A 27,546-nucleotide genomic window follows, 5' to 3' on the forward strand; every position below is an offset into this window, starting at 1 on the left:
CTAATGCCATGTTATGTCCTGTGTTCCTACTTCAGACTATATGCTTCTCTTTACACGTGTTTAAATTTTTCTCATATGCTCTCATTTCTCCTTGCACCATCTCATCAGCATGGAAGAGCACCTAGCTTCTCCCGGATCAGATATCAGAGGAACAAGCCTCAGAGTCCACATTTCCAATCAGCGTGTCTTCCAGTGTAGCAAAGCTTTCTTTCCCTTCCTATATTCTTGAGCTCAGGCTCCCCTTCCAAACTTAAAAATGAGACCCAGGGAAAAGAGCACAATTATATAACAAGCACTGAAGTGTATTTTAGACAATGCTTACCACCGAGATCAAATAAAATGTACTTTAGTGAGTGTTGAGACATCCAGCAAATGCACCTGTCTCTACTTCTGAAAGATTTCAGGGGAAACTGTGTGATTATGTGTGTGTGCATGCAAGTATGCATAAATTTTTGTGTATATATGTGTATATGTCTGCATTTTTTTGTGTCTGTATATATATATGGGTGTATATATTTCTGTATATCTATGCCTGTGTATGTCTGTGTGTATGAGTCTGTGTATTACATGCATTAATATGGGTCTCTGTGTTAGTGTATGTCTATGTCTGTGTGTGCATGTCTGTTTGTAGGTTGTTGCCCATATATGCATGTATGACTGTGTATGTACATGTGTGTATTGTGTAAGTGCCATGTGTTTATATGCTTATGTATGTGTGAATCTGTGTACATGTATTTGTGTCTGTATATGTGTATATGTATGTCTGTGCATATGTGTTTGTGTGCATATCTATTGTATGTGTGTGTCTGTGTTTATTTGTATATGTATCTGTTCTCTGTTGTCTATGCGTGTCTGTCTCTTGTGATTTACATTAAATTATGAAGTCAAAGTTTTGTGCCATTTATATATAAATGCGATCTGTGACACCCATATTCCTTACACAGAAGTATCAGAAAGCAGTGCTTTATGAAGGGTTTGTAAGTGGAAAGGGGCTTTAAATAAAGTGGCCTTTTCTACAGAGAAGCAGAACCAGAACTCTGTTCCCACTGAGTAATGAACGTAAGACAATGACCCCTGGTCACTGACATAAGCCTAAGACTATGCAAAGAAGATGACACACTCCTTTCACAGGCTTACTGAACAGGAAGCTACAGACAGCTAGGGTTTTTTAAAAAATCTTTTAAGGCACACAGAACTTTGAATAGATGATGTTAGAGACTCTGAAACAAAAGCGAAAGAATTGTTTTGAAAGGTAAATAAGAGAAATGCCAAATGAAAGTTAGCAGGTAAAAAATATTTAAGTAACAGCAATAACTGAGGGCAGAGGCAGCACCCAATCCTTACCTCCAGCAGGGGGTGCCAGTGTGTGATCGGTTTCCGGTGGTAGGCCAGCATTTCATTCCAGTGGTCTCGCCCAAGACCCTCAGCATCTAGTCCCGTTCGACACACACCTATGACCTCATTGTGTCCCACCCTAGGATTTGTGGGATAGCATACTTTCACTGTCAGAATTCAAAGGTAAGTGGAATGTTCCACATTTCAGTACAGTTTTTAACACATCATCAAAAGCAACAGATTCTACATGCTATGGTAGTCTCCAGACCTAGATCTCACTTTTGTACTTTCAGGGATCCATGGACAATCGCTGTCTGAAAATATCAAATGAAAAGTTCTAGAAACAAATAACACATCAATATTAAATAATGCTTTATATAGTATCGTGTTATATTTGTCCTATTTTATTATTTGTTACTTGTTACTGGCAATTTCATGCACAGTTTATAAAGCAGACTTTCTGAAGATCTATACATGTAGGAAGAACAGAATACATGGAGCTTACCGCTGTCTTTGTTTTCCATGATCTATGGAACATGATAAAACATATTCCCTCCAGAGAAGGGATGATTGTGTAGCAGTTTTGAGTAAATGAAAATTTCTAAATAAAAATTAAGTAGGCCAGGTGTGGGACTTGACTGAGAGGTGGAGACATGAAAATCAGAAGTTCAAGTTCTTTATTATCTACAGAGAAAGTCTCGAGGCCAGCCTGGGGCACATGGTATCTTGTCTCAAAGCCAACCAACCAACCAACCAACCAACCAACCAGACAAAAAAAGGCCCAAAGATGATTAACTAAATAATATCAACATACAAAATGAATTTATATATAAAATCCTCATAAACCTATTCAGCTCTCTGCATCGTTGACAAGGAAAGTGTGTGCCTGGGGACACCAGCAGACCCCTCACATCCACAATGCTGCTTTCTGGGATGCAGTCCTACCCAACCCCCACGCTGTAAGGAGTGATCCTACTCTTTTTTACAAGGCTTGCTCTGTGATGGTGTTTAGACTGTATGTCAAGAGGAGAGTGCTCACTTTCTGGCATAACAGTCTCTATTTTACTGACTAAATTATATGCGTGAGTGTGCTCTTGCTGGCAGTATAATTAAGTGGGGCGGGGCTGTGTTTAGTCCCACCACTATGATTTATCATTGCATAACAAAGCATACTGTTTGACATTACTGTTTTCTATTTATGCCCCCACTTTCACTGCAACCAATACAAATGATAGCTATATTTATTTTTACTTTTTTATTTTTGATATTAAAATAAAATTATACTATATTTCCATATCCCCCTTTCTCTCTCAAAACAGACTCAGAGACTGCTCTTCTCTCTCCTTCACATTCATGGCATCTTTTTTCATTAATTGTCATTGTATGTACATAGGTATATGTTCAGACATATATATTCCTAAATATGAGCTCTTCAGTCTGTATAATGTTACTTGTATGTATGTTTTCAGGGCTGACCATTTGGCTTTGGACAACCTATTGGCATGCTCTTCCCTGGAGAAGACCACCTCTCCTGCTCCCAGCATTCCTCAGTCACCTATAGTTCTTTGTGTAGGGCTGGGGCCTTGTAGTCTTTTCTCTATCCTCCTGGGATTGTCAGTTGGTGTAGTCCTTGTTCAGCTCACATTTAGGCAGTCACGTTGGTGATATTTCGTGGATGTAGCTTCTGACATTACTAGGAGACAGTCTCACAGCAAACTCCCTGACTCTCTGGCTCTTGTAATCTTTCTACCTGCTCTTCTGCAATGTTTCTTGAGTCTTAGGTGTGGAAGTGTTCTGTAGATGTATCCATTTGGACTGGGGATAATTAATATTTTTTGAGAATTCACTATGTAAAGATATTTTTTCCCAAGCATTTTGACATAGTTAATCCCGAACCCATGACTCTCACTCTGGATAACATTACTATCATCTCATTTCATAAACAAACTGGAGGCCTAGAAAAGTCAATGCAGGAAGCTGGTTCCCATCAGGAAAGTCAAGACAGCACCTGGCATGCTGGGCTTCTTTCTATTTAATCTTTTTGAAACCAGGTCTTATGCAGCCCAGGCTGCTCTCAGATTTACTGTGTAGCTGAACTAAGCCTCCTGCCTGTGCCCCCTGAGTGTTAAACTTATACATCTCTGCCATCCCAACTTCCTCCATAAGCTTGTTCTTGAAACAGAATGTAATCTGAAAGAACCTGAAAGACTTTCTACAGAATCACTTAAACAGGTGTCTCTGAGGAGGCTTTGGGGTAATTTTAGGATGCTCCAGTATGCTTTTCTGGTCTTCTCCTATGTAAATTCATGGCACTATGAAGTTTACCAACAAGCATATTTATAGAAATAACTTTTATCTTACTCATTTATGTGGCATTAATATCTATTTCCTTAACATTGATGACATGCTTAGCTGTACCTACTCAAACTCACTGCTTTGAGAACTCAAATAGGGGTAGGTGCTAAAGCAAAATAGGGCTTTTCATGAAATCATTTATAATGTTTTTAACATTTGAAGAATGGGATAATTCAAGATTTTTCTACTACTGAAAAGTTATCACAGGTCCTTTTCCTTTAATATAAATTCAAGTAGATCAGAAAATATTAATTAATTTATTTATATTTTTATGGGCTGGCCTTGAAACACTAAATGGCACATTGCTACCACTCCTCATAATCCAGTGAGTATTCTCTTAGGCATTTTATATTCGTGTTCTACACAAGTGGTAAAGTTATCAAAAGCAACGTATAAAAGCATTGAGCTGATTGCGACGCATCTTCCAGTTCCATCATCATCCCATGTTCCACAGCATGTTAACAGTTTCCCAGTGGAGAAGGTGGATCCAAAAAACATGCTGGGCCTCAAAGCCAGTTCATTCTAGAGCTGGGGTGAGCATCACTATCCATGTGTGGTAAGCCCTCTAGTGAAGTCAACTCTGGACCGCAGTGTTTGTTATTCTGAAGAAAAGGCCCTCACCTACCCCACATCTACATAGTTCTTCATGCTACTTGCAGACCTTTCTTCAGCCTCAGGTGAGTGTTAAGAAAGACTGCTTTGGAGGTGACACCAAACCAAAACTATACCTATAGATTCTCATGAATCATTGCCCTGTTTTTATTTCAAGTTAGATCTGCTGTAAGAGTGAGGAAGCTGGAAAGCAGATGTGACCTGGTTATGACAACTTGAAGATCTGCATCGAGGCCATCAGCCTCCACCCACCTGTCATAATCCATGACCGCAATGCACAGGCTGACCTGGTCCACATTCTCTGGAGGGATGTCGAAAATAATGGCTTCGTTGTACACAGGATTGAGAGTGTTTTTCTTTGTAGTTGTTTTCCGTTTTTTAAGTCGTCGGCCCTCACACATCAAAGACACTTTGACATAAGGATCTGTGAGAAGGGAGGTAATTTTATTAAAATTAAAGCATTCATACTATGCACAAAACACTGTATTTAATTTTTACGAAATAAGAAAGTGTGTGTGAAAAAACGAACAGATTGGTAGCTCAAACAATCCTGTATAATAAAGGGACTTTCAGAGGCATCACCATCCTTGACTTCAAGTTCTACTATAAAGCTATAGTAATAAAAACAGCTTGATTTTGGCATAAAAACAGACACATGGGTCAATGGAATAGAATCGAAGGTTGTGATTTAAATCCACACACCTATGAACACCTGGTTTTTGGCAAAGAAGCCAAATTATACAATGGAGAAAAGGAAGCATCTTTAATAAATGGTGCTTGTATAATCATGTCGACATGTAGAAGAATACAAATAGATCCCTATCTAATATCTATCACCCTGCACAAAACTCAAGTCCAAGTGGATTAAAGACTTCAGCATAGATCCAGTTACATTGAACCTGACAGAAGAGAAAGTGGGAATGTACATTAGCACAGGTGATGATTTCCTGAATATGACACCAGTATTACAGACACTTAGATTGATAATTAATAAACGGGACCTCCTGAAACTGAAATCTTCTGTAGCTGAAGGACATTGTCAATAAAACAAAATGGCAGCCTACTGAATGAGAAAAGATCCTCACCAACCCCACATCTGACAGAGGGCTAATCTCCAAATTATATAAAGACGTCAAGAAGCTAAACATCAAAATGCCAAATTAAAAAAAAAAGATCTAAACAGATAATTCTTAATAGAAAAGTCTCAAATGGCCAAAAAATCACTTAAAGAATTGCTCAACATCCTTAGTCATCAAAGAAGTGCAAATCAAAATGATTCTGAGATACCATCTTATACCAATCAGAATGGATAAGATCAAAAACATAGATAGCAACTTCTGTAGGAGAGGATGTGAAGTAAGGGGAACACTCCACTGATGATGGAAGTGCCAACTTGTACAGCCAATTTGGAAATCAGTATGGTGGTTTCTTAGAAAATTTGTGATCAATCTACCTCAAGACCCAGCTATGCTAATTTTGGCCATACATGGACACTTGCTCAACTATGTTTATAGCAGCATTATTTGTAATAGCCAGAACCTGGAAACATCCTAGATGCCCCTCAACTGAAGAATGGATAAAGAAAATGTGATACATTTGCACAATGGAGTACTACTCAGCTGTAAAAAATGATGACCCCATGAAATTTGCAGGCAAATGTATGGATCTAGAAAAAAAAATCACTCTGAATGAGGAAATCCAGACCCAGAAGACAAGCATGATATGTACGCACTCATAGGTGGTTATAAAGTAGAGGATAACCAACCTACAGTCTATAGGCTCAGAGAGTCTAAAGGACAATAAGGGCCCAAAGAGGAATTCATGGATTTCCCTGGGAAGGGGAAGTAGAAAAGATCTCCTGGGTAAACTGGGGACAGGGAGCTAGGGGGATGGCAGGATGGTAACGAGAGGGAGCGGGTTGGCCAGACTGGGTGCAGGAGATGGGTTGGTGGCAGGATGGAGGGGAAGAATAACCAAAGAGATGTTTTGATGAGGGCATTTTGGGGTTATGGATAAATCTGGTGTAAGGGAAACCTCCAGAAAGCCACAAGGATGATCCCAACTAAGACAGTTAGCAATAGTAGAGAGGGGGCCTGATCTAGCCATCTACTGTAAGCAGATTGGTGACTTCCCTAATTTCTATCAGATATACTCTCTCCGGTAACTGATGAAAGCAGAGGCGGAGTTCTACGACAAGCCCTGTGCTGAGCTCCAAGAGTCTTGCATAAGTAAGGGAGGAGGGATCGTATAAGCCAGGGCTGCCATTATGGCAGAACTCACAGAGATTTCACGAGAGCTCGTGGATGCTGGACCCACAGTTAGGGAGCCTGCATGGGACAGACCTAGGCCTTTTGCATGAGTGTGACGATTGTGTAGCTTGGTTCCTTAGTAGCATAGCTAACAGTGGGAGCAGGACCACTCTCCAGTGCTTAGCTGACTTTTGGTAACTTGTTCTGTACACTGGATTACCTCACCAGACCTAGATTTAAGGGGAGAAGCTAGGTCCTGCCTCAACTTTACATGAATGCCAATGGAGGAGGGGGTAGATGGGAAAGGGGAGAAGAGAAGGGAGGGGAAACTGACTGATATGTAAAATAAGTAAAAAAAGTTATTTAAACAAAATAAAGTATGTGCGAATGTGTGAACCCTTTAGTATTGACAGTTTTAAAATTAAATAATTTACTTTAGGACAATAGATTCTTGATCTTATTTTGTTTATTCCCATAGTCATAACTTTTGCTTCCTTATAATAAGGTATTAATTTGTTGAGCAAGTATGTACATTTTGAACTCTAGGGAAATGTATTTGTATCTAGAACATTTCAAGCAACAAAAGGTATTTCCTTATGGGAATTATGCACATACTGGTGCATGTAAGGGGGCAATGTTAATATCTAACCTTCCCAGAAGCTTTTTTTTTTTTAGCACTTGGGAGACAATTCTAAGGGAGACATTCTTTCAGTGAGCAACAGCATCCTAATAAGGGAATGAGGTCTTCTTGCCTCTGTTCTCCCATTACGTCTCTGATGACACTCTTTGCCTTGCACACCCTCAGTGACTCCTTGGTTAGTGCAGATGCCTGCTGTGAGGTAGAACGAGATAGTACTCTCAAACATGAACTCTGATGAGGACAAGCTTCACGTAACCAGGAAAAGCTTCACGTAACTGGGGAAAGCTTCACGTAACTGGGAGCAACTTCAAATTTCATAACAACTCTAGCACTGCTCTACTTGGCTTAAAATGTCCCATAAGGGATAGAATAAAGCAAGAACTTGTTGGGTCTTTTGTGGATGTTCAGCAATATACATTGACACAAGGTTTTCACCAAAATAAATTTAATTGTTCTACCTCTTTCTTCATACTGTCGCCTGCAAACTTTAAGAAAGGAATGGGTAGTCATGATGTGGTCCCCACATTAAGATGTCAAAGCCTTCCTGATAACTGGTCCAGTCCTTTGCCACCTGCTGCTTTGCATTGCTTCATAATTCTCCGGGCAAATACCACAACATAAATTTATGTTCAAAAAATGCAAAAGGGAGGGTGAAGGATGCACTGTGTGTTTCATTCCTTTGTCAAAAATTCCCACAAGAGAAATTTCCCTCTAGCATTTCTTGACATATTGCTTTTGTGTGTTTCTCATAGTTTCTTTAGATGTTCCGAATTTTTACTGGAAAGGGGTCAAGGATGCAAGTGCAAATGGCGAGCTTACATTTTATGTTTCTCTCCAGACACGTAAAGGAAGTAGACTCAATTTAAACACATCTTTGTATGGCCACTTTCACAGCTGAAAGTCCAAGGACCTTCCCCTACAAACAGACTAGTTGGAAGCTTGGGAGAACAAAATAAATTAGGCACTTAGATAGACTAGATCAGGAAAGAAAGGAAGAAAGAAAGGCAAAACCAAAGTTCAAAGTCAATCTATTGATAGTTTTTAAAGATTCCATAATTTTAATGTTACCTTAAAAAGGTGATTTGTAACATTTTGATTTGTTATCTTTCTTTCTGTTATTATTTTATCCTATAGCAGAAAGATAATTAAAAGCCATATGGTTTTTGTTATGAGAAATTATTTATGTAGGGATGTGCCATTGACTGTGTGTGCACTCACCCGATGACCCGGTAATGTCCATTGCCTTCAGATTTCTGCACTTGATCACTGTCAAAGTCATCCGCCCAGCGGTTGGCAGATAGCAAAGGGAAAACATGATTTCGCCCAGGTCTATGCTTTCCTAGATTGGCAATTGGTAATGTTAGCAATTTCAAACAACACACAGTGAAAGCAAAATGAAAGGGAAGATAACGGAAAGATTCACATTATTAGGATATTGTAAAATTTTACATAATTTCATTGAGGATTCAGATACATTGTAACAAGTTGATTTTTTGTTTTTGTGAATGGGGTTAGTAAAAAGAATATATCCCAGCTGCTCACTTACCATCTGTAATTTAGCAGACTGCTGATTCCATCCCCTGGCCACCTTAGTCTTGAGTTTGTCACAATGAATAAATGACAGCATGGCTTACTCAGAGGCTGAAGCCAAAACTAGTAGGCTTCTACTAGGAAGTGAGTCTTTGTTTCCTCTTACTTCTGCATCCAACCAAGTCAGGGCAGGTCTTCCCTACACTACTGTCAAAATACGTCATCTATTACTGACTCTTTTGGGATCTACTATGACTGTTCAAGCCACTGTCTACCCCCAAGATTGAATGACCTATAAAATTCATCTCCCACACCATAAGTTAAGCTTCATAGAGCAAAGTGATCATTTATGAAATGAAAAGCAAATTTTACACACACACACACACACACACACACACACACACACACACACACACACGGCAGGGCATGACTACAAGCTCCAATGTGCCTGGAAAGTTCTTGATTCACAACCCTCTTAGCGTGACTGTGAAGAATTTCCTTTCTGTGTGTCTTCATTTAGACGACACTCTGAAAAGCCCTATACGTAAACCCACATTGATTGGATCCTCTCCACTTCATCTCTAAGGTACCAGCCCAGTCTTGTTGTAAGTACTGTCGCCTCTTTCCCACAAATCAAGTGTCATTTGCCTCTGCTTTTGAAGGGGCTGCGTGTTGAACTTAGCCATCTCTCATGTTCAGTTGTTTGACTTCTTTTTCTTTTATTCTTGTTTCTGCCTCTGTGTCTGTCTGTCTCTCTCCACGTGTGTGTGTGTGTTTTTCTGCATGTCTCCTGGTCTCTCTCTCCTTATTGCATGTGCCTTTATGTGTTCACGCATGTAGAGGCCAGAGATGGATGTTAGGAGTCTTAGGAATCATCCTCTATTTACCTGCTACCCCAGTCTTTAAGGCAAGGTCTCTCAATCAAATCCAGAGCTAACCAGCACGATAGAGCTAGTTTTGCAAGGTAGCTTTGCCTGGGAATCCTGTCTCTGCCTTCCAAGGCTGAGAATTACTGGTGAACCACTACACCCACCTGATGTTTATGTACATCCTGGGGATCTCAACTTAGGCCTTTACACTAGCAAGTGCTTGACCCAATGAGCTGTATCCTCAGCTTTCAAATGGATAATTCTGGATAAAAACTGGCTTGTATTAAATTTCACTTATACATTCGACACGTTCCTAGCATTCTGATGTAGATTGATATGCTGTCACTGCATAGATGACAAAGAGTAAAAACTGAGTGCATTGTGAGAATTAAGGATTTTGCTTTGAGGGTGAATTAAAGGATTAAATTAAATTATTCCTAAAGAAAAAAAATTGAAGTCGATTTAATTTGGAGAAAATAAACTCCTAACTTAATACTCAGGAACACCAAAGTAGGTTATTCAAAGTTCCTTGTTTCTTGGGGCTGGAAGGATGCCTCTAAGCCTGATAACCTGGGCTCAGTCATTTATTTTGTGTGTGGGCATGGTTACATGTATGACAGGATGCATTGTGGAAGTCAGATATCAGACTGCAACTTGGAATAAAAATATAAAACATTCTGGAAATCTTTATTTCTCTGAAGAATGCAATCAGAATTTGGATTGGCATAGCATTCAGTCTGTGGGTTGCATTGGTAGTAGAGCTACCGTTGTGGAATTGATTCTGCAATTAGTCCATGAGCTTTAGAGGGCTTCCCATCTCCGTGTGTCTTTTTCTTTCTTTGATGTGTTAAAGGTTAATTGCAAAGGTCTTTCCTTCCCCAGTTGTGCTTATTCTTTTGTCCCTTTTAAATAGGAGTGTTTCCTTGATCTTTTTCTCAGCATGTGGCCTACTGGTGTATAGGAGGGCTGTTGACTTTTGTCTGTTAGCTTGTATCCTGCCACTTTCCTGAAAGGGTTTAACTTTCTAAGAGTCTTTGGGGTCTCTTATGTACAGAATCACAGCATCTGCAAATAGGAACTCTGAGTGTTCTTCTCTTCCTATTTATTTTTTTCTTTTGTCTTACTTCTCACTAAGACCTAAGACTTTCAAGCACAATATTGAACAGGGGAGAGAGTGGACAGCCTTGTCTTGTTTCTGATTTTACTGGAAATGCTTGGAGATTTTTCCCTGTTTAGTATAATGGTGGCTACAGTTTGTGGACACACAAAAGAACTCAGATAGTGAAAACAATTTGGAGCAAAACAAATAATTCAGGAGGTAAAATGATGCTGATTTTAAGTTATGCCATAAACCATATCAAGCAAAGAACTGGCACAAACACAGAGAGCGATCAATGAGTAGAATAAAGGACCCGGATAAAACCCCACACAACAGCCATGTGATGGCCACAATACACAGTGGAAAAGAAGACAGCCTCTTAACTAACGGTGCTGAGAACACTGTATATGCACATATGGAAGAGTGAAACAAAATCCCTCTTTCTTATCCTGTATATAATCAAATCTGAACAGACTAAAGACTGTAAACTCTGAAACTGTTAGAGAAAGCAGTGAGAAAACATTTCAAGATATTGGCATTGGGAGGATTTTGTGAATAGGAATCGAGTCTCTTGGGAAACAAAGCTAAAAGTGGACAAATGAGACAAATTAAAAACCTTCAGCACAGTAAACAGTCGAATGAAGAGACAGCATGTAAAAATGAGAGAAATCTATGCTGCTTGCGTATCAGATGGAGGATTAATATCTAGGATATACAAAGAATGCAAAAATTAAATGGATGGAACTAGAAAAAAAAACCATCCTGAGTGAGGTAATCCAGACCCAGAAAGATGAACATGGTATGTACCCAATCATAGGTGAATACTAGCTATAAAGCAAAGGACAAGGAGCCCATAGTCCACGACTCCAGAGAAACTAAGTAACAAAGAGAATCCTAAGAGAATCATACGTAGATCCCCTGGGGAAGAGGAAATAGACAAGATCTCCTGACAAAAATGGGAGTATGGAGTGGGGGAAGAAGGGGAGGAAGAGAAGAGAAGGGGAGTGTGGAGAACTTGAGGGAACTGGATGGTCGAGATGGGGAAAGGACAGAGATTGAGAACAGGGAAAGAGATACCTTGATTGAGGGAGTCATTATGGAGCTAACAAGAAACCTGGCACTAGAGAAATTCCCAGGAATCCACAAGGATGACCCCAGTTAAGACTCTAAACAATAGTGGAGAGGGTGTCTGCACTGGCCTTGCCCTGTAGTCAGATTGATGACTATCTTAAATGTCACCGTAGAACCTACATCTAACAACTAATGGGAGCAGATGCAGAGAACCACAGAGGAGCATGGTCCCAAAGTTCAGTCAAAGGGGGTGAAGTGAGAATACCAGCAAAGAGGACAAGACCATGATGGGGATACCCACTGAAACAGCTTACTTGAGCTGGTGGAAGTCTACCAACTCTGGCCTGACAGCGAGGGAACCAGCATAGGACCAAACTATGTCCTCTGAATGTGGGTGACAGTTGTATGGCTGGGGAAGGCTGTGGGGCCACTGACGGTGAGACAGGAATTTATCCCTACTGCTTGTTCTGGCTTTTCGGAAACCATTCTCTCTGAATGGATACCTTGCCCAGCCTAGATACGGGGAGGAGGGCCTTGGTCCTGCCTCAAAGCAATGTGCTAGACTTTGTTGATTCCCCATGGGAAGGTTTACCCTCTCTTAGTGGGTGGGAAGGGGGATGGAATGGGGGGTTGAAATGGGGGATAAGATGGGGGTAGAATAAGGGAACAGTGGAAGGAGTAGGAGGAGGAGAGGGAGTGGGAACTGAATTTGGCAGTAGAATGAGAAAAGATAGTTTTTAAAATAAATTAAAATAAAAAAGATCAGAGACAAGACAAGAATGCATATCCTCTTCATTCCTACTCAAGGGCTTGAAGTCTTATCTGGAACAACAAAACAGAAGAGGAAATAAAAGTGATACAAGTAAGAGAAACCAAAGTGCTCCCTTTTGTGGATGACATGATTATATACATAAAAGACCCAACGGATTCTAACAAAAGGCTCTGAAAACTAAAATATACCTGCAGAAAAGGAAGAATATGAAATTAACAGACATAAATCAGTAACCTCCCTTTATATTAACGAAAATATACTGAAAAAGAACTTGGTGAAACAATCTCATTCAAAATAGCCCCTAAAACAGGTCAGGTGAGCTGTATTGAGAAAAGTAAAGGAATCATGTGCTAGAGCATAGGTGTAAATATATGGTTTAGCTAAGTTGTAAGAGCCAGTGGAAACAAGCCTAAGCTTTCATAATTAATAATAAGTCTCATCTCCGTGTCATTGTTGTGGGCTGGTGGTCTAAAGAAAGCCTGGTAAAAGACTTCTATAATAAAACTTTAAGACACTGAAGAAATAAATTGGGGAAGGCACTAAGTGGTGGGAAATCCTCCCTTTCTCATGGATAGGAAGAATCAAAACAATGAAAATGGTCATCATATCAAAAGCAATCTATCTATTCAAAAAATCACATATCAAGATCCCAGGGACATACTCCACACACACACACACACACACACACACACACACACACACACACACACACACCTACTTTAAAATATGTATGGGTGCAAAAATGACCGAGGATAACTAAAGCAGTCATTTGCAAGAATAATATTGTATGAGGTATTATTATCATACCTGATTTTATGTTTTAAGCACAGAGTCACAGTAATAAAGACAACATGACACCAGAACAAAACCCCCACATAGATCAATGAAATAGAATAGAGGAAACAGATACATGTACAAATAATGACTATCGGATTTTTTTGTGAAGTATCCAAAAATATACATTAAAAACAGACACCATCTTCAGTGAATGGTTCTGGAAACCTGGACATTAACATGTAGAAGAATGAAACTATAAACATATTATCTTGCGCTGCACAAAACTTGATTCTGAATATTTTTTAAACGATCTTACAAAGTCCAGATGCCTTCGAACTGTTAAAGGTAGAAGTAGGGAGTGTAAGATATGCGAGGTCCAAGTGGCCTCCCAACCCTCGCGAATGGCAAGGCCACTGGCAATGTCCGAAATGATGGTCTGGGCCCAGCTCAGGCTGGACTCTCACAGGTAAACAGGATTGTTACTGAAAACCAGCATTCCTCAGAAACCTTGACAAGTGGGTTTCTGTTTGTAATAAAGAGCCATCCCTTCCCTCTCTGTCCCAGCATGGGCATCTAGTTCCCTTTTAACTCAAAACCTTCAGCAGACCTAAGCTCCCTGCTAGTTCCCAGACTGTTTTAGCTAATTCGCCTACCTCCTGCTGCAACATAACCCCTTAAGCCTGTCAAGAATCTCCCCACCATTTTCTATTATCTCTGAATCCCAAGAGATAGCCATGGCAGTTTGAATAAAAAATTTCATTTTCTACCCATGGAGGGGTCTAGTTGTGAGTTCACGGTAGACTTGATTGCAACATAAGCATAGGTAATGATTTTCTAAACAGGATTCCAGTTACCTAGGAAATAAGAATAGTGTTTGACACATGAAGCCTCGTCAAACTAAAAAGCTTCTCTACAGCAAAGGAAACTGCTAAGGTAGTAAGTAGAGTGGGAGAGAATCTTTTCCGATTAGCTATATATCTGACATAGATTAGGAACGAGAATATACAAGACATTCACAAAACTAAACTCAAAGAAAACAACCCAATGGAAAAATGGGATTTGGCACTAAACAGGAAGTTCTCAATAGAATTACAAATGGTTCGGAAACATTCAAAAAGTATTCGACATTCTTTGCTATCAGGGGGAATGCAGACTAAAACTAGTCTGAGATTATATCTCAGTCAAGGGCACTAATGATAACAAATGTTGTCATGGCTATCAGGAAAGGAGAACTTTATATGCTGTCAGTGGGAATGCAAACTACTCCAGTCTCTTGGAAATCAACCTGGAGGTTTTCCCAAAGACCACACAATGCAGGTGTAGCAGTCCTTTGCATATACACAAATGACTACCTTAATACAGAGATATTTACATTAGCACATCCAGGTTCATTGCCCCTTTATCCACAATAGACAGAAAACGGAATCAGTTCAGATGCCCAGATGAATGGAGAATGGAAGTGTTGCAAATATACACACTGGAAATTTTATTCAGCTATAAAGAAAAATGAAACAAAAAATATACTGAATGAGGTAAACTACCCTCAGAAACAAAATTGTTCGTGTTCTCTCTTCTACTCAGATCCTAGACCTGACTCTTTAATTGTGGGTGTTTAATTTGGGGTTCCCTCAAAGCCAGACCACTAGAATAGAAATGAAAGGTCTAGAGGTGTCTTGCCTTAAAGGAAGTGGGTAGCAGCACATAGAAGTGCACATAGATAAAATGAAGGCGAGGAGACAGTACATTGGATGTGGAAAGATTCAAACAGGAAGAGGGCTGGGCAGATGCAGATGTAGGGTGATGAGGTAAGGTGTACTTAAAATGAAATGAGGATGAAAAATGAATAGAAAGGATCAGGTGCGTTCAGGGTGGTATGGCAGGAAGGTGCTGTGAAGGCTGTCCAGGGAGAAAGGTCATAACCAGTCTCATCCAGCTGTGAGCACTGGCAGCAGCAATGACAAGATATGCCCGTAGGTGACAGAGTGAAGTAAAGTCATGAGGATAATCAGCATAATTTTTAAAATTAAATTTAAAGCCTGCTCCACATGAGGCAATTCATGGCTGGTACTACAACCCCTGGTTGGTGAGGCCATAGTCCCAAGGGCAGAACCTACTACTAGTATTTCATTTAATGAACATAATGTAAGAGCGCCTTCTAGAGGAGCTTCTAGAGGTGATCTACTTGTCCTTTGGCCGTAGATTAGTGGAACTCTTGGCGCTCATCAGACACACTTCTTATTGTAGTAGATAGAGTAACCACGAAGACCCACAACTGGTCAATATGCAGAGAATAATTGAGTGTGATGTGGTCAGTTAATTAGGATATACTATGTGAGAAAAAAAGCTATCTTAAATATAAGAGAAGAACAAAAGGAGATGAGAGATGGAAAGGTACCACAGTAGTTGGAAAGGGAAGGGGGAGTCAGTGGGGAAGGGGAAATGTTCAGGAGTAGAAGAGGGTACCTGGGGGAAGATATTATCAAAACACAGTGTATATCTGTATGAAACTGTCAAAGAATAAGTAATGTAAAAGCTAGTCTTGGTTATTAACTTGACTCATCTAGAATTAACTAAAATTCAAGCTGCTGGATACACTTGTGAGGGATTATTAATTGAATTACTTGAAGTGGGAGAACCCACCCTAAGTTTGTATCTTTTGAGGTAGGAAAATCCACCTTAAATCAGGGTCATACCTCTGGTGGCAGTCTATATAAAGGACATGGAAGATGGAAGCTCTTGCCTGCTTGCCCTCACTCTCTCTGGCATGTTCATTTCTTCGTTGGTATTAGAGCCTTCTTTGGGAGTCTGAAGATCACCTGAGACATCCATCCTTATGGACTAAACAACTACTGGATTCTTGGTCTTTCTATTGGAAGGCAGCCATTGTTGAAATAGAAGAAGTCTTTCCATCCATTCAGACATTCTGGAATCTGTTGGATACTGGTTCAGAATTGAGATTGATTCCTGGAGACTCAAAGACACATTGGCACCCTCCAGTTAAAGTAGGGGCTTATGGAAGTCAGGTGATTAATATTGCTTTGGCTGAAATCCAAATCTCAGTAGCTCTAGTGATTCCCTGAAATCACCCTGTAGCTATTTCTCCCGTTCCAGAATGTGTAATTGGGTAAGATATAATTACGAGTTGGCAGAATTCCCACACCGATTCCCTGATTTGTGGAATTAGGGGTGTTATGGTTGAAAAGGCCAAATGAAAGCTGCCGGACTCGCCTCTACCAAGGAAAATAGTGAATCAAAGACAACAACATCATATCCCAGGAGGAATTATGGAATTAAATTAGCACAACTATCAAGGACTTGAAATATGCAGGGGTGGTGGTTCCCATCACATCTCCCTTTAACTCTCCTATCTGGCCAATGCAGAAGACAGATGAATTATGGAGAATGACAGTTGGCAATCAACCCATTAATCACGTAGTGGCTCCAACTGCAGTCGCCATGCCAAACGACACTCCTCATTTGAGTGTGTTACTCTGCTTCATGTACGAAGTGACTCAGAGAGTTGCTAGCTTTGAACGGGGCCTTAAACAGAAGAAGGCTCTTCAAAAGTTCCAGCTGCTGTGCAGGCTGCTCAACCCCTTGGACCATATATGATCCAGTAGGCAGATGGTACTTGAGGTGTCAGTGAGAGATAGGGATGCTGTCTGGAGCCTTTGGCAGGTCCCTAAACGTGAATCAGAGGAGATCCTCAGGGTTCTGGAGCAAAGCCCTACTGTCATCTACAAATAACTTTTCTCCACTTAAGAGACAGCTCTTTGGCCTTAGCTGAAACTGAATGTTTGACAATAGGCCACCAAGGTACCACAAGGCCATCATGAACTGTCCATCATGAGTTGGGTGCTATCTGACCTACCAAACCGTAAAGCAGGACATATACAACAGAGGTCTATTATGAAATGGAAGTGGTAGATATGTGATAAGGTCTGAGAAAGTCCCGAAGACACAAGCAAGTTACATGAAGAAGCTGCTTAAATGTTTATGGTTTCTAATCCTGTCTGCTTCCAAGCATGTACCTATAGCCTCATGGGGTGCTCCATATGATCAGCTCACTGAGAAAGAGAACTCTAGGGCATGGTTTGCCAATGGTTCTGTACATTTGCACAGGCATCACTCAGAAGTAGATAGCTGTAGCATTATATAACCCCTCTCTGGGATAGGCCTGAATGACACTATCAAAGGGAAATCTTTACAATGGCAGAACACTCGGCAGTACACATGGTCTTACATTTTGTCTGGAAGAAAAAATGGTCAGATGCGTGATTATTCACTTATTGATTATCTGTAGACAATGAATCTGCTGGATGGTCAGGGACTTGGATAAGTCACAATTGGAAAACTGATGGGAAAGACATCTGGGGAAGAAATGTATAGATAGACTTTTCCAAATGAGTGAAGAATATGAAGATTCTTGTGTTCTACGTAAATGCTCATCAAAAAATGACTTCAGCAGAGGAGTTCAATAGTCAAGTGAATAGGATAACCCATTGTATGGACAATCAGTTTCTTTTCCTAGCCATCCCTGTCATTGACTAATGGACCCATGAACAAAGTGACTATAGTGTCAGAGATGGACTTGACAACATTCCACTCACCAACCTGACCAGGCTACTGCTGCTGCTGAGTTCTAGATAGGCCAACAGCAGAGACCAACTCTGAGATTCTGATATGGTACCAATCCCCAGGGTGACCACTCATGTGACTGGTGGCAGGTTGACTACATTGGACCCATTCCTCTGTGGAAAGGACAATGCTTATTCTGGTTATGGATTTTCCTTTCCTGCATGTAATGCATCTGCCAAAACTATCATCTGTGGGACAAACAGAATGCCTTATCCACTGCTGTAGTATTCCACACAATATTGTTTCTGACCAAGGAATTTCACAGCCAAAGAAGTATGATAGTGGACCCATGATCACAGAATTCACTGGAATTATCATGTTCCCTATCATTCCAAAGTAGATGACATGACAACAATTGAGTCGTCTTTTGAAGATACAGTTACAGGATCAATTAGGTGTCAGAAACCTGGGGGTGGGCAGAGTTCTCCAGAAGGTGGTATATGCATCCAATATATGGTATGGTTTCTTCAATAGATAGAATCCATGAGCACAGAAATCAAGGGGTGGAAAAGGAAATGGTTCTACTCATGATCACCCCCAGTGACACACTAGAAAACTTTTTGCTTCCAGTTCCCACAACCTTAAGTTCTTCTGGCCTAGAAGTTTTGATTCTAGACCAGGGAGCTGGAAGCTTAGACTTCTCCATGACTACTCTGGTCTTCTGTCACCTTTGAACCAACAGACTAATAAGGGAATAACAGTATTAGAATGAGTGATTAATCCAGGTTATTAAGGGGAAATTGTGTTGCTTCTCCACAATGGAGGTAAGAAAGATTATGTGTGGAGTGCACTGTCTTGTCTTGACATAGGTCATCATTTAGTGTTCATTTTTGTTTATAATTCTATTAAAATGCAAAGAATATAAATTACTATATATTTGGGGCTTTCCCCCTTATTCATTACCATATTCAGAATGACTCTATTCTTGTTTTTAGAATATTTGCTTCTTTTTATCTACATTGTGTCTTTATAGGCACTTTTTATTTCTTTATAGCTATTTTTATTTTACTATTATTTGTCTCCTTAGATTTCAAGTGAGTTTTCACTGTTGTAGATTGATATGACCGAAAAACATTCTCGTTAGAATTTTTTTCTAAAATAATAATAATAAATAAGTATTTAACAAGAAGTTGCAGTCTCCTCAGGGAGAAGAACTGTAATGTACAAAAATGAACACTAAATGATGACCTGTGTCAAGACAAGGAAGTGCATTTGTATCTTCTTGAGTAGAGGAATAGGCACTCTCTCTGCAGTTACTTTTCTCTAATGTGCTTAAATCGAGGCTGGCTTCTGAGGGGCCCTTGAAAATGCACTCATGGTTATATTACTCTCTGCAGTATCAGCGTAAAAGTTCTCTTTAGTCCTTCAGAAACTCTGGAATCTTTGGGAAAATAACTATTTGAAGACCTATCGGAAAGCGTGATACTTGGCATTCTATAAATTCTCTTCCAAGAAGTATCTTTAGCCCATTTGCCCATGTACACACTAGCTTAGTTAAGTGTCCACTGTGACAATACTCTAAGTAGATGGTTGGTAAATGAAGACCAGGAAGGAAGATGACAACGAGACTGACGGAGGGGTTTGTGCTCTTGATTTCTTTGTCTTGGCTGTACCATCATTTTATATGGGTTTAATGAATTAAAGAGTGGAGATGTCACAACGAATAAAAAGTATAATATATATTTAAGTACTGTGATAAGTACTCAAAAATAAAGAGAAGTACACATGGGAAAAAGAGATATTGTGATATTCAATGAGGCTTAGGATAGGCAGCTGATGGCTTAAAAGAAAGCCAGAAACCAGGTATTAGTGGACCAGAAAAGCAGGAGTTTGGCAAAGTGGAAAGAATTCAGGTTTTTAGTCAGAAATGATGGAGATGAAACGGTACATCTTCAGGACTAATGAGATGGGCCAATCACAATAGTGCCTGTCATCCAAAGATGAGGACCTCTTTTCAATCTCCAGCACCTAAAATACCCATGCAGAAGCTTGGTGGGGCAGTGCACACCTGGAAACCCCAGTTTTAGGGAAGTAAAAACATAGGTCTCTCAAGCTCACTGGTCAGATGGTCTTGCCAAACTGTCGAGCTCTGGCTACGGTGAGTGATAATATCTCAAAAACATGATAAAGAATGATTGAGGAAGACACCTGCCTCAAACTCTGACCTTTACATGCGTGCTAACATGCGTGCACATCCATCTATACACATGTATGGATATGCACACAGACACCAACAAAAACTGTACATCTTCCATGTATTAATTCCCAACCAGAAAACAAAAAACTTGACCTTCTTAAACTGAGTTTAGTTGCAAGTAAAATGGGAATAACTTTTACCTTACAAGGCCAAGCAAGCACTTTATGTAAGCAGATACATAGAACACAATAACGACAGCAATATTATTTGCAATCCATCTTTATCTTTTGTGACCTAGGTTAAGAGGAGAAGAGAGAGAAGAGGGAAACTAAGTGAAATAGGGATGGGGGTGTTGACTGAGGAAAAGTCTCCTCTGAATTCAAGGATATATTGGGAAGTACACTAATGAAGATGTATTGAAAAAAACTTTAGAAAGCCACTGGTTGCTATGGTTACAGCAGTCATCACATCAACTTAGCACCCTAAATGTAGCCTGCCTTCCACATTTCCTTGAGGGTAAGAAAACAGATGGTTTTTTTTTTTTCTGTAGTCTACTGCTAAAAGCAAGATGTGCTACTAAGTAGATCAAGTGAGCTCCTTCATCAAATTACTAGCCCTTTGTCCACCTCCAAGGAAATGTATTTATAGTGAAAATCAGAATGGTGTACAGGGTTCAAAGAACTATAAAATTCTTATTATGTTTTTCTTGACATACCTCATGAAATTTAATCTTGAGCAATCAACCCACCCTTACTTGGCCTTTCTGTCCTTGGTTTAAAATGAAAGTGTTCAATAAGGTGAAATAATTTGTCTTCCAACTCAATGTTTATAACTACTAGGACTAGTAAAAATAAGGCCCATGGAGGATATCTACTTGGAGCATGTTCAAGAATGTCTGAACCTGGGGCTGGAGATATGGCTCAGCAGGTAAGAGAAGTGGTTGCTCTTCCAGAGGACCAGGGTTCAATTCCCAGCATCCACACAGTAGTAGCCCACAAGTACCTGTAACTCCAGTCTCAAAAGATTTCACACCCTATTCTGACTCCCCATACCAGGCACACACACACACAGTGCATAGACACACATTCAGGCAAAAAACCCACACCCATAAAATAAATATATTAAAATAATATAATAATGTCAGAACAACAGTTTCAGGCTTCTTTGCTAGAGTTGGTGGAGAGCCAGACAAGCCCGCAAAGGATCATTGGATTTAATAGCTCAAATTCGAGAGAAGAAAAAGTGATCACATAACTTCAATTGCTGCAAAATGTGTCTGATGAGGGAGGCAATAATCCTAAAACCAGTCAGCATCTAAGTTCATTTAAGTGGAGATTAGTGGGAAAGCCATAAAGGTTAATGGATGTACAGTGTTATTTACATTGTTCTTGTATAATTAGGATGCCTGGAAGGAATAATGACATTCTAAAGAGACCTGGTGTCCTGCATACCAACAATTTGGACTATTGAAACAAGGCACCCAGGCATTTGAGATTTCTCTCCAAGAAATCTCACGATGGGCAAAGGGAAAGCCTGAATTCTGGTGCCTTCCAGAGAGAGGGACCTTGTGTCCTGAAAGGAGATGTTGTTACCAAGAACTTTTAAGATTGCCTGTCAGGGAAGACAGATTGGGTCAATGTTGAGCAGAACCAAGACTGCTTAGTTATGATTATCTCTCTTCCTTCCGTTTACAATCTACCCTCGTGTCAGAACCCTGAAGACGGACTTGGCAAAGGGAGGGGAGGAGGAGGGGTGATGCCACTGAATCTTTTTTATCCCTTTCCCTAGCATGGCCATCTTGAATCTGCTTTAACTGCTTCTTACTACTACCTGTTTGCTTATTTGGTTTACTAAGAATAACTGGCCTGATATGGCTTCCTGGGGCTATCCAGTCGCAGGCTTCAACAACTCCAGTAATACCTGATTCTGCTAAAACCCTCAAAGAGATCTGCCGTGGTCTTATAGAGATCTTAAAATATAAAGTCCAAACTTCATATCATGACACACCCAGGTTCCTATAGTTTGACTTATTATTATTATCATTATGAATTTCTTAGTTTTCTCTCACATTTCCCAAGCTCTGATTTCAACTGTATCAAATACCCTATCAATCTTTAAAGATTTGTTCATCCATCATGCTCACATTTAGTGAAAACACTCCCAAACACTAGGCACTTGGCTAGTCATTGGGACACTAGTGATCAAGATAAATGCTGTCTCCCAAGGTTCTTACAGCTGATTCTGAACAAGTATCTTGACCTTTCAAAATGTCACACAATTAATTAGGGGACAACACAGAATTAAAACACAGGTCTGTGTCATCTTAAAGCATCTTAGGGATTTGGGGGGTTTTAAATAATAGAACAATGATTTAAAAAATACTACCTAATTCTTTCCAATGTATTTAATTTCCAAGGCAGGGTGACAAATACTCTGAGGAAAAGTAGAGTGGATTGAAGCAGTGAAAACATCCACAGAGGCTCTGGGATGGGAGGATGGACAAGGGCCAGGCCATGCAGGAAGCATTTCCAGGGCAACCTCATCTAACACAGTTTAAATGGCATCGACAACACAAGCTGTATTCTAGATGGCCTCTCCTCTGAAGCATCTAATGAACTTGGATTTTCTGGGTTCTGGGATTGTTTGCATGTTTTCCCGTTTTGTGAGGCAGGGTCTCTAAGTAGGAAAGGATGACCTTGAACTCGCCATCCGCCCCCTTCATTTCTCAGCGCTGGGATGACAGGTATGTGCCACCACATACAGATATAAGATGCTGGAAATGCAATTTCGGGCATCGTGCTTATAAAGCAAACACCCAGCCAACTGAACTTTATCTCCGCTTCAATTTTCTCGGCTGTCAGGATGAGTTCCAATTTTCATGGCTTATACAAATTAGCAGGAGGGAAGAGTTTTTGCTAACCTGCAGCCCTTGCCTGTAATATTGCCTACTGGTCCATCCGTTGAACAATGAGATAAACAGCCAAGTCACCAACCTTTCACCACATATTTATACTTAAAAGGAAATTGAAATTTGATCATTTTGAAAATTGTATCAGTGAATATATCATCTCAGAGTTTAGAAGAAAATTCATTAATAGCAAAATTAAAAAAAATAGTATCATTCTGGTTCTGTGACAGATCTAGTACATTTACCTTCGTAAAATGAAGAATGCAGCCTCAGAAATAAGAAAATTCATTTAAGAAAACTTCAGTACTCAAAGAAATTTAATAGTAGATGATAAAGTGTATTTATTTATATTCAATTGGAAGGTCAGTGGGAGCATTCAGAACTCTGAATGGCTGGCCCCAGGAACAAGATATTCCTTTTACTTTTTTACTTTTCAAGTCAAGGTCGACTCTTTTACATAATACTTGGCAAATGCTGAGTTAAAAAATGAGTGTTAAGAAAAAGTGACAAATGTATGAAGACAATCTGATGGCAAAAATATGGTCCAACTTTAGAATTAGTGAATCAAAACAAGTTAATAATCTAACCTGAGAGCAATTTTCTAATTCCTCATCTGTAATTCTGTCAGACACATGGACTTATAAAAGTGAGCTGAAAAAACACACTTTTTAAAAACAAAATTGATGCTTCATTGGAGGATGTAACAAGAAAATGGTTACATAAATGGATAGCATATTTAGATATCATGCATTATGTGGCCAACAATACTGTTCAGTAGGTCAAAGCACTTGCAGTGTAAGCCTGGGAATCTGAATTCAACCTGTGGAAACCTATGGAAATGTAGAAAGGGACCAACCCCACAAACTGATCCTCTGCCTTACGTAAGTGTGTGCCATGGTAAGTGTAACCACACATACACTGTACACACACACACACACACACACACACACACAGAGTTTAAAAATTTCAATGATAAAGATCATGCTCTGAAACAAATTAACATGGAACAAAATCAGTGCGAAAATAAAAACTCCGTGTAATCACAATTATTTTAATGTATTCAGAGCAGAAACAGGAAAATAATACCCAAAACATTTACCTAATTGGTAGCATTGTTGATTACTTTATTTCTATTGTTTTTACTGCTTTTAAAAATCTCAATACTATAGTTGATATCATTTTGCAATTGAAAAATACATATCACAAAAAATAATTTTAGTATGGAGAATTATCTCTTGATTCTTTAGCATCCCACGTACTGTAACCATGTGCATTCCATGGAAATGTTTATGGACTGTTTGAGGTCAAACAATGTTGCATCAGTGTACACCCCAGGTTTTACCTGTGAAACTAAATCACTTCAAATAATGAAATCCAACATCACTCATGGAGAAACTGCTATGGGGAACAGGTTACACGTAAGTATTTTGTAACAGAAAAGTCTTACAGTTTGGAGTCATGTATAAAAGCTGCCTTGCCTTTATATCTGCAAATGCTTCCTATGCTGTATTAGGTGCCCAAGTTATATTGCTATGTAATCAAACAGCACCTTTGCAGGAACCTGTGGTTTACGTTCTACAGCTTTTTTTTGAGTTTAATCTAATAATAAGGGCAACAACTGGTCTCAAATATCACCGGAAGCCAAAGAGAAGTTGGCAGATTTATTGCTTACCGTGGTAGCACAGTGGATATCTTTCCACACTGTAGCTTCCCTGGAGAGATCAGAGACTTCAAATAAGTTATCAAGAATCACTTCCCCAATCATGTCGTGCCTGGAAAATCTGTCAAAATCATATATGCTAAAGTGTAGTTTCCGGTTGCTTAGCTGATCATAGGCCACTGGAAACTGAAATACCTCATCAAACAGGGGGTTTAACGTCTTCCTGTGGACGCGCGTCTGAAATTTCTTTTTCCTGTCTGGAAGAAGATAGATCTTCACATAAGGATCAGAAGTGCCTGTAAAATCTTTAGCGGGGAGCTCTAAAGCTTTGACAATATTAACGACTAGGAGTTCGTTTTCATAATCATACTGGAGCGTGAAGTTAAGTTTCCCACAGGTTTTGACATCGTCTTTTCTGTTGCCCTCGGAGTCAACCGATTTCTGCTTATAGAGCTCTGGTTTAATCCTCCCAATGCTGGTCCTCGTCTCTCCTCTTTGTAAAACAGGTTCGGTGCCCATGCTAAAGTCAACACTGGAGACGTTCATTTGCCGTGGTAGGTGTCTCCTGAAGGAATTGTGGCTATAAACATACAGACACACATACACAAAATCGCTTTGGTTTAGTCACGTCTGATGGTAGTTACGAAGTGCCATACACACCCCTCCCCACCAGCCAGGATCAGGAAAGGATGTTACTGTCCATATGCAGGATTATTTAACCTATGTCTGTGTCAACACTGTCCCACCCTCACGTGATGCAAAAGGTTGATGTGAAAAGTCAGAGTGACAGCAGTCAAAGAAAAAGTCTAAAATGTGATAAATTGTTGAAACACACAGTTGCGCGTTTTAGAAGAGGTTGTGCTTTTTTTCACCCATAAACACCTCACTAAACACCATTGTGAAGACACAGGATTCTCAACGGTGTTCTATTCCACTGAAGGAAGCTGTTCACTTGGTGTTCTTCTTTACATCTGGATATTTGAATTTTATGTTTTAGTAACTCCGCTACTAAAACAAAATTCTATAAAAACATATTCTTACACGCCAATTATTTTTCATATTTAAGATAACTAGATGAACACTAGTTTTTAAAATCAATAGAGTTGTGACAACCCAAGTGAGTGTATTTCCCTTGTTTAACTTGGAGTGGGCCTCAAAACTTTAAAGACAAAGAAGAGTGAACAATTTTAATGATGTAAAAATAAGCCTTAAAAAATTTCATACTAGTCCCTCTGAATGTGGGTGACAGATGTGTGGCTGGGGCAGACTGTGGGGTCACAGGCAGGGGGACCAAAATTTTTGCCTAGTGCTTGAATTGGCTTTTTGGAGCCCATTCTCTTTGGAGGGATACCTTGCTCAGCCTAACTATGGAGTGGGACCTTGGTCCTGCCTCAAAGCAATGTGCTGGACTTTGTTGACTCCCCATGGAAAGCTTTACCATCTCTGAGGAGTGGATAGGGGGTGGGTTGAGGGGAAAGGTGCGGGGAGCGGGAGGAGGAGAGGGAGTGGGAACTGGGGTTAATAAGTAAAATGAGAAAAGATTTTTTTTGTTTGGTTTTTGTTTATCAAGACAGGGTTTCTCTGTAGCTTTGAAGCCTGTACTGGAACTCACTCTGTAGCCTAGGCTGGCCTTGAGCTCACAGAGATTCTCCTGTCTCTGCCTCTCAAGAGCTGGGATTAAAGGTGTGTGCCATCAGTGCCTGGAGAGAAAAGGTAGTTTAAAGAAATAAAAGAAATCCAGCTATTAAATATCCTAATCTCATGAGTTTCATGTCCGTATAACTGGAATTGAGATCCATTTCCTTAGACACCCTCTGTGATTTCCATCCAGCGTGAGCTAAGCCGGTCCACGAGCCTCCCGCAGGCTTCATTTCAGGTCTTTGTTCTTTTCTCTCTTTAATCTATCTAGCAAAAAATTACAAGTTTGGACTATAATTTCTGTTTGAGTCAGATAGTTCCTCAGATAACTCCCTGCTAAATAAGATTCTCCCCCATGTCTCCAAATCTCTAGGATTTTGGAACAGATGTCCTAACAACCCTCCCCCAAACTCAGACAAATTCATTATTTTCTCCTTTTTGTTGCCACAGCAATTTCCTCTCTATCAATCACTAATAGCACTAAATAATGTGTTGTATTAAGCAACCATAAAAATACTTAAAAATACCCATATATGCTTTATGTAACTTTTTTTCAGTTAAACACTATATGTAACATATTTATATATACTAAATTTCAAAGCTTTCTTGGTTGAGATATCTTAAAGTATAATTTTAGAGTTTTTTTTCTTCATTTCTTTAAATAGTTATCTAAAACTGAAAAGGCTAAAGAATGCTGAATTTGTAAGACAAAGTATAATGATTCCATGGTGTAAAAAATTCTATTAAGTATATTATTAAAGTATACTTTGTAATATGTCTATATATTCAATATATGTTGAAAATATAATATAAATATGTAACAATTTGCTATCATATAATAATAATGACCACATTAAAATTTGACCATAATTTAAAAATTATTATTATTACTTTTGTTTTTTTTGAGGAAAAATTATTTTCATACAAAGAAATAAACTAGAAATCTTAGGTCAGATAAAAATTAGCTATTAATTAAAACTATAGTTAATTTAAGACTCAGTACTTCAGTTTCTGTAATTGAGCATATAAACACGTATATGAAAGTCTTTACTAAGACTTAACTGCAAACCTTGAAGCAATCTGTCTCCTTAGACCTATCCCGTTATAATTTATTAGACACTCCATGTAATGAATATGGACCCTAAACTTATCGCAAAATAAAAAATCAGAAGCCTGGATTATATTCAGAGTTAGGCCAGAGAGAATTTATGAAACAGCAGGAAGAACGTTCCCATAGGCTCCATTGTTGTTATGAA

At 39.4% G+C, this 27,546-nt stretch overlaps 1 protein-coding gene across 1 annotated transcript in view; it reads right to left on the reverse strand.

Annotated features, from left to right (window-relative positions):
- Syt10 (synaptotagmin 10) overlaps positions 1-27,546 on the reverse strand; it is a 63,677-nt gene that overhangs the window by 6,787 nt on the left and 29,344 nt on the right. The window contains exons 3-6 of the mRNA XM_048444813.3: positions 24,665-25,232; positions 8,410-8,530; positions 4,555-4,726; positions 1,345-1,474 (exon numbers count right to left, since the gene is read on the reverse strand). Coding sequence (XP_048300770.1) covers positions 1,345-1,474; positions 4,555-4,726; positions 8,410-8,530; positions 24,665-25,232 — 991 coding nt within the window. The remainder of the gene's footprint in view (positions 1-1,344; positions 1,475-4,554; positions 4,727-8,409; positions 8,531-24,664; positions 25,233-27,546) is intronic.

This window comes from Myodes glareolus, chromosome 19 (genome assembly GCF_982192425.1).
Source record: "Myodes glareolus chromosome 19, mMyoGla1.1, whole genome shotgun sequence".
Lineage (NCBI taxonomy): Eukaryota > Metazoa > Chordata > Mammalia > Rodentia > Cricetidae > Myodes > Myodes glareolus.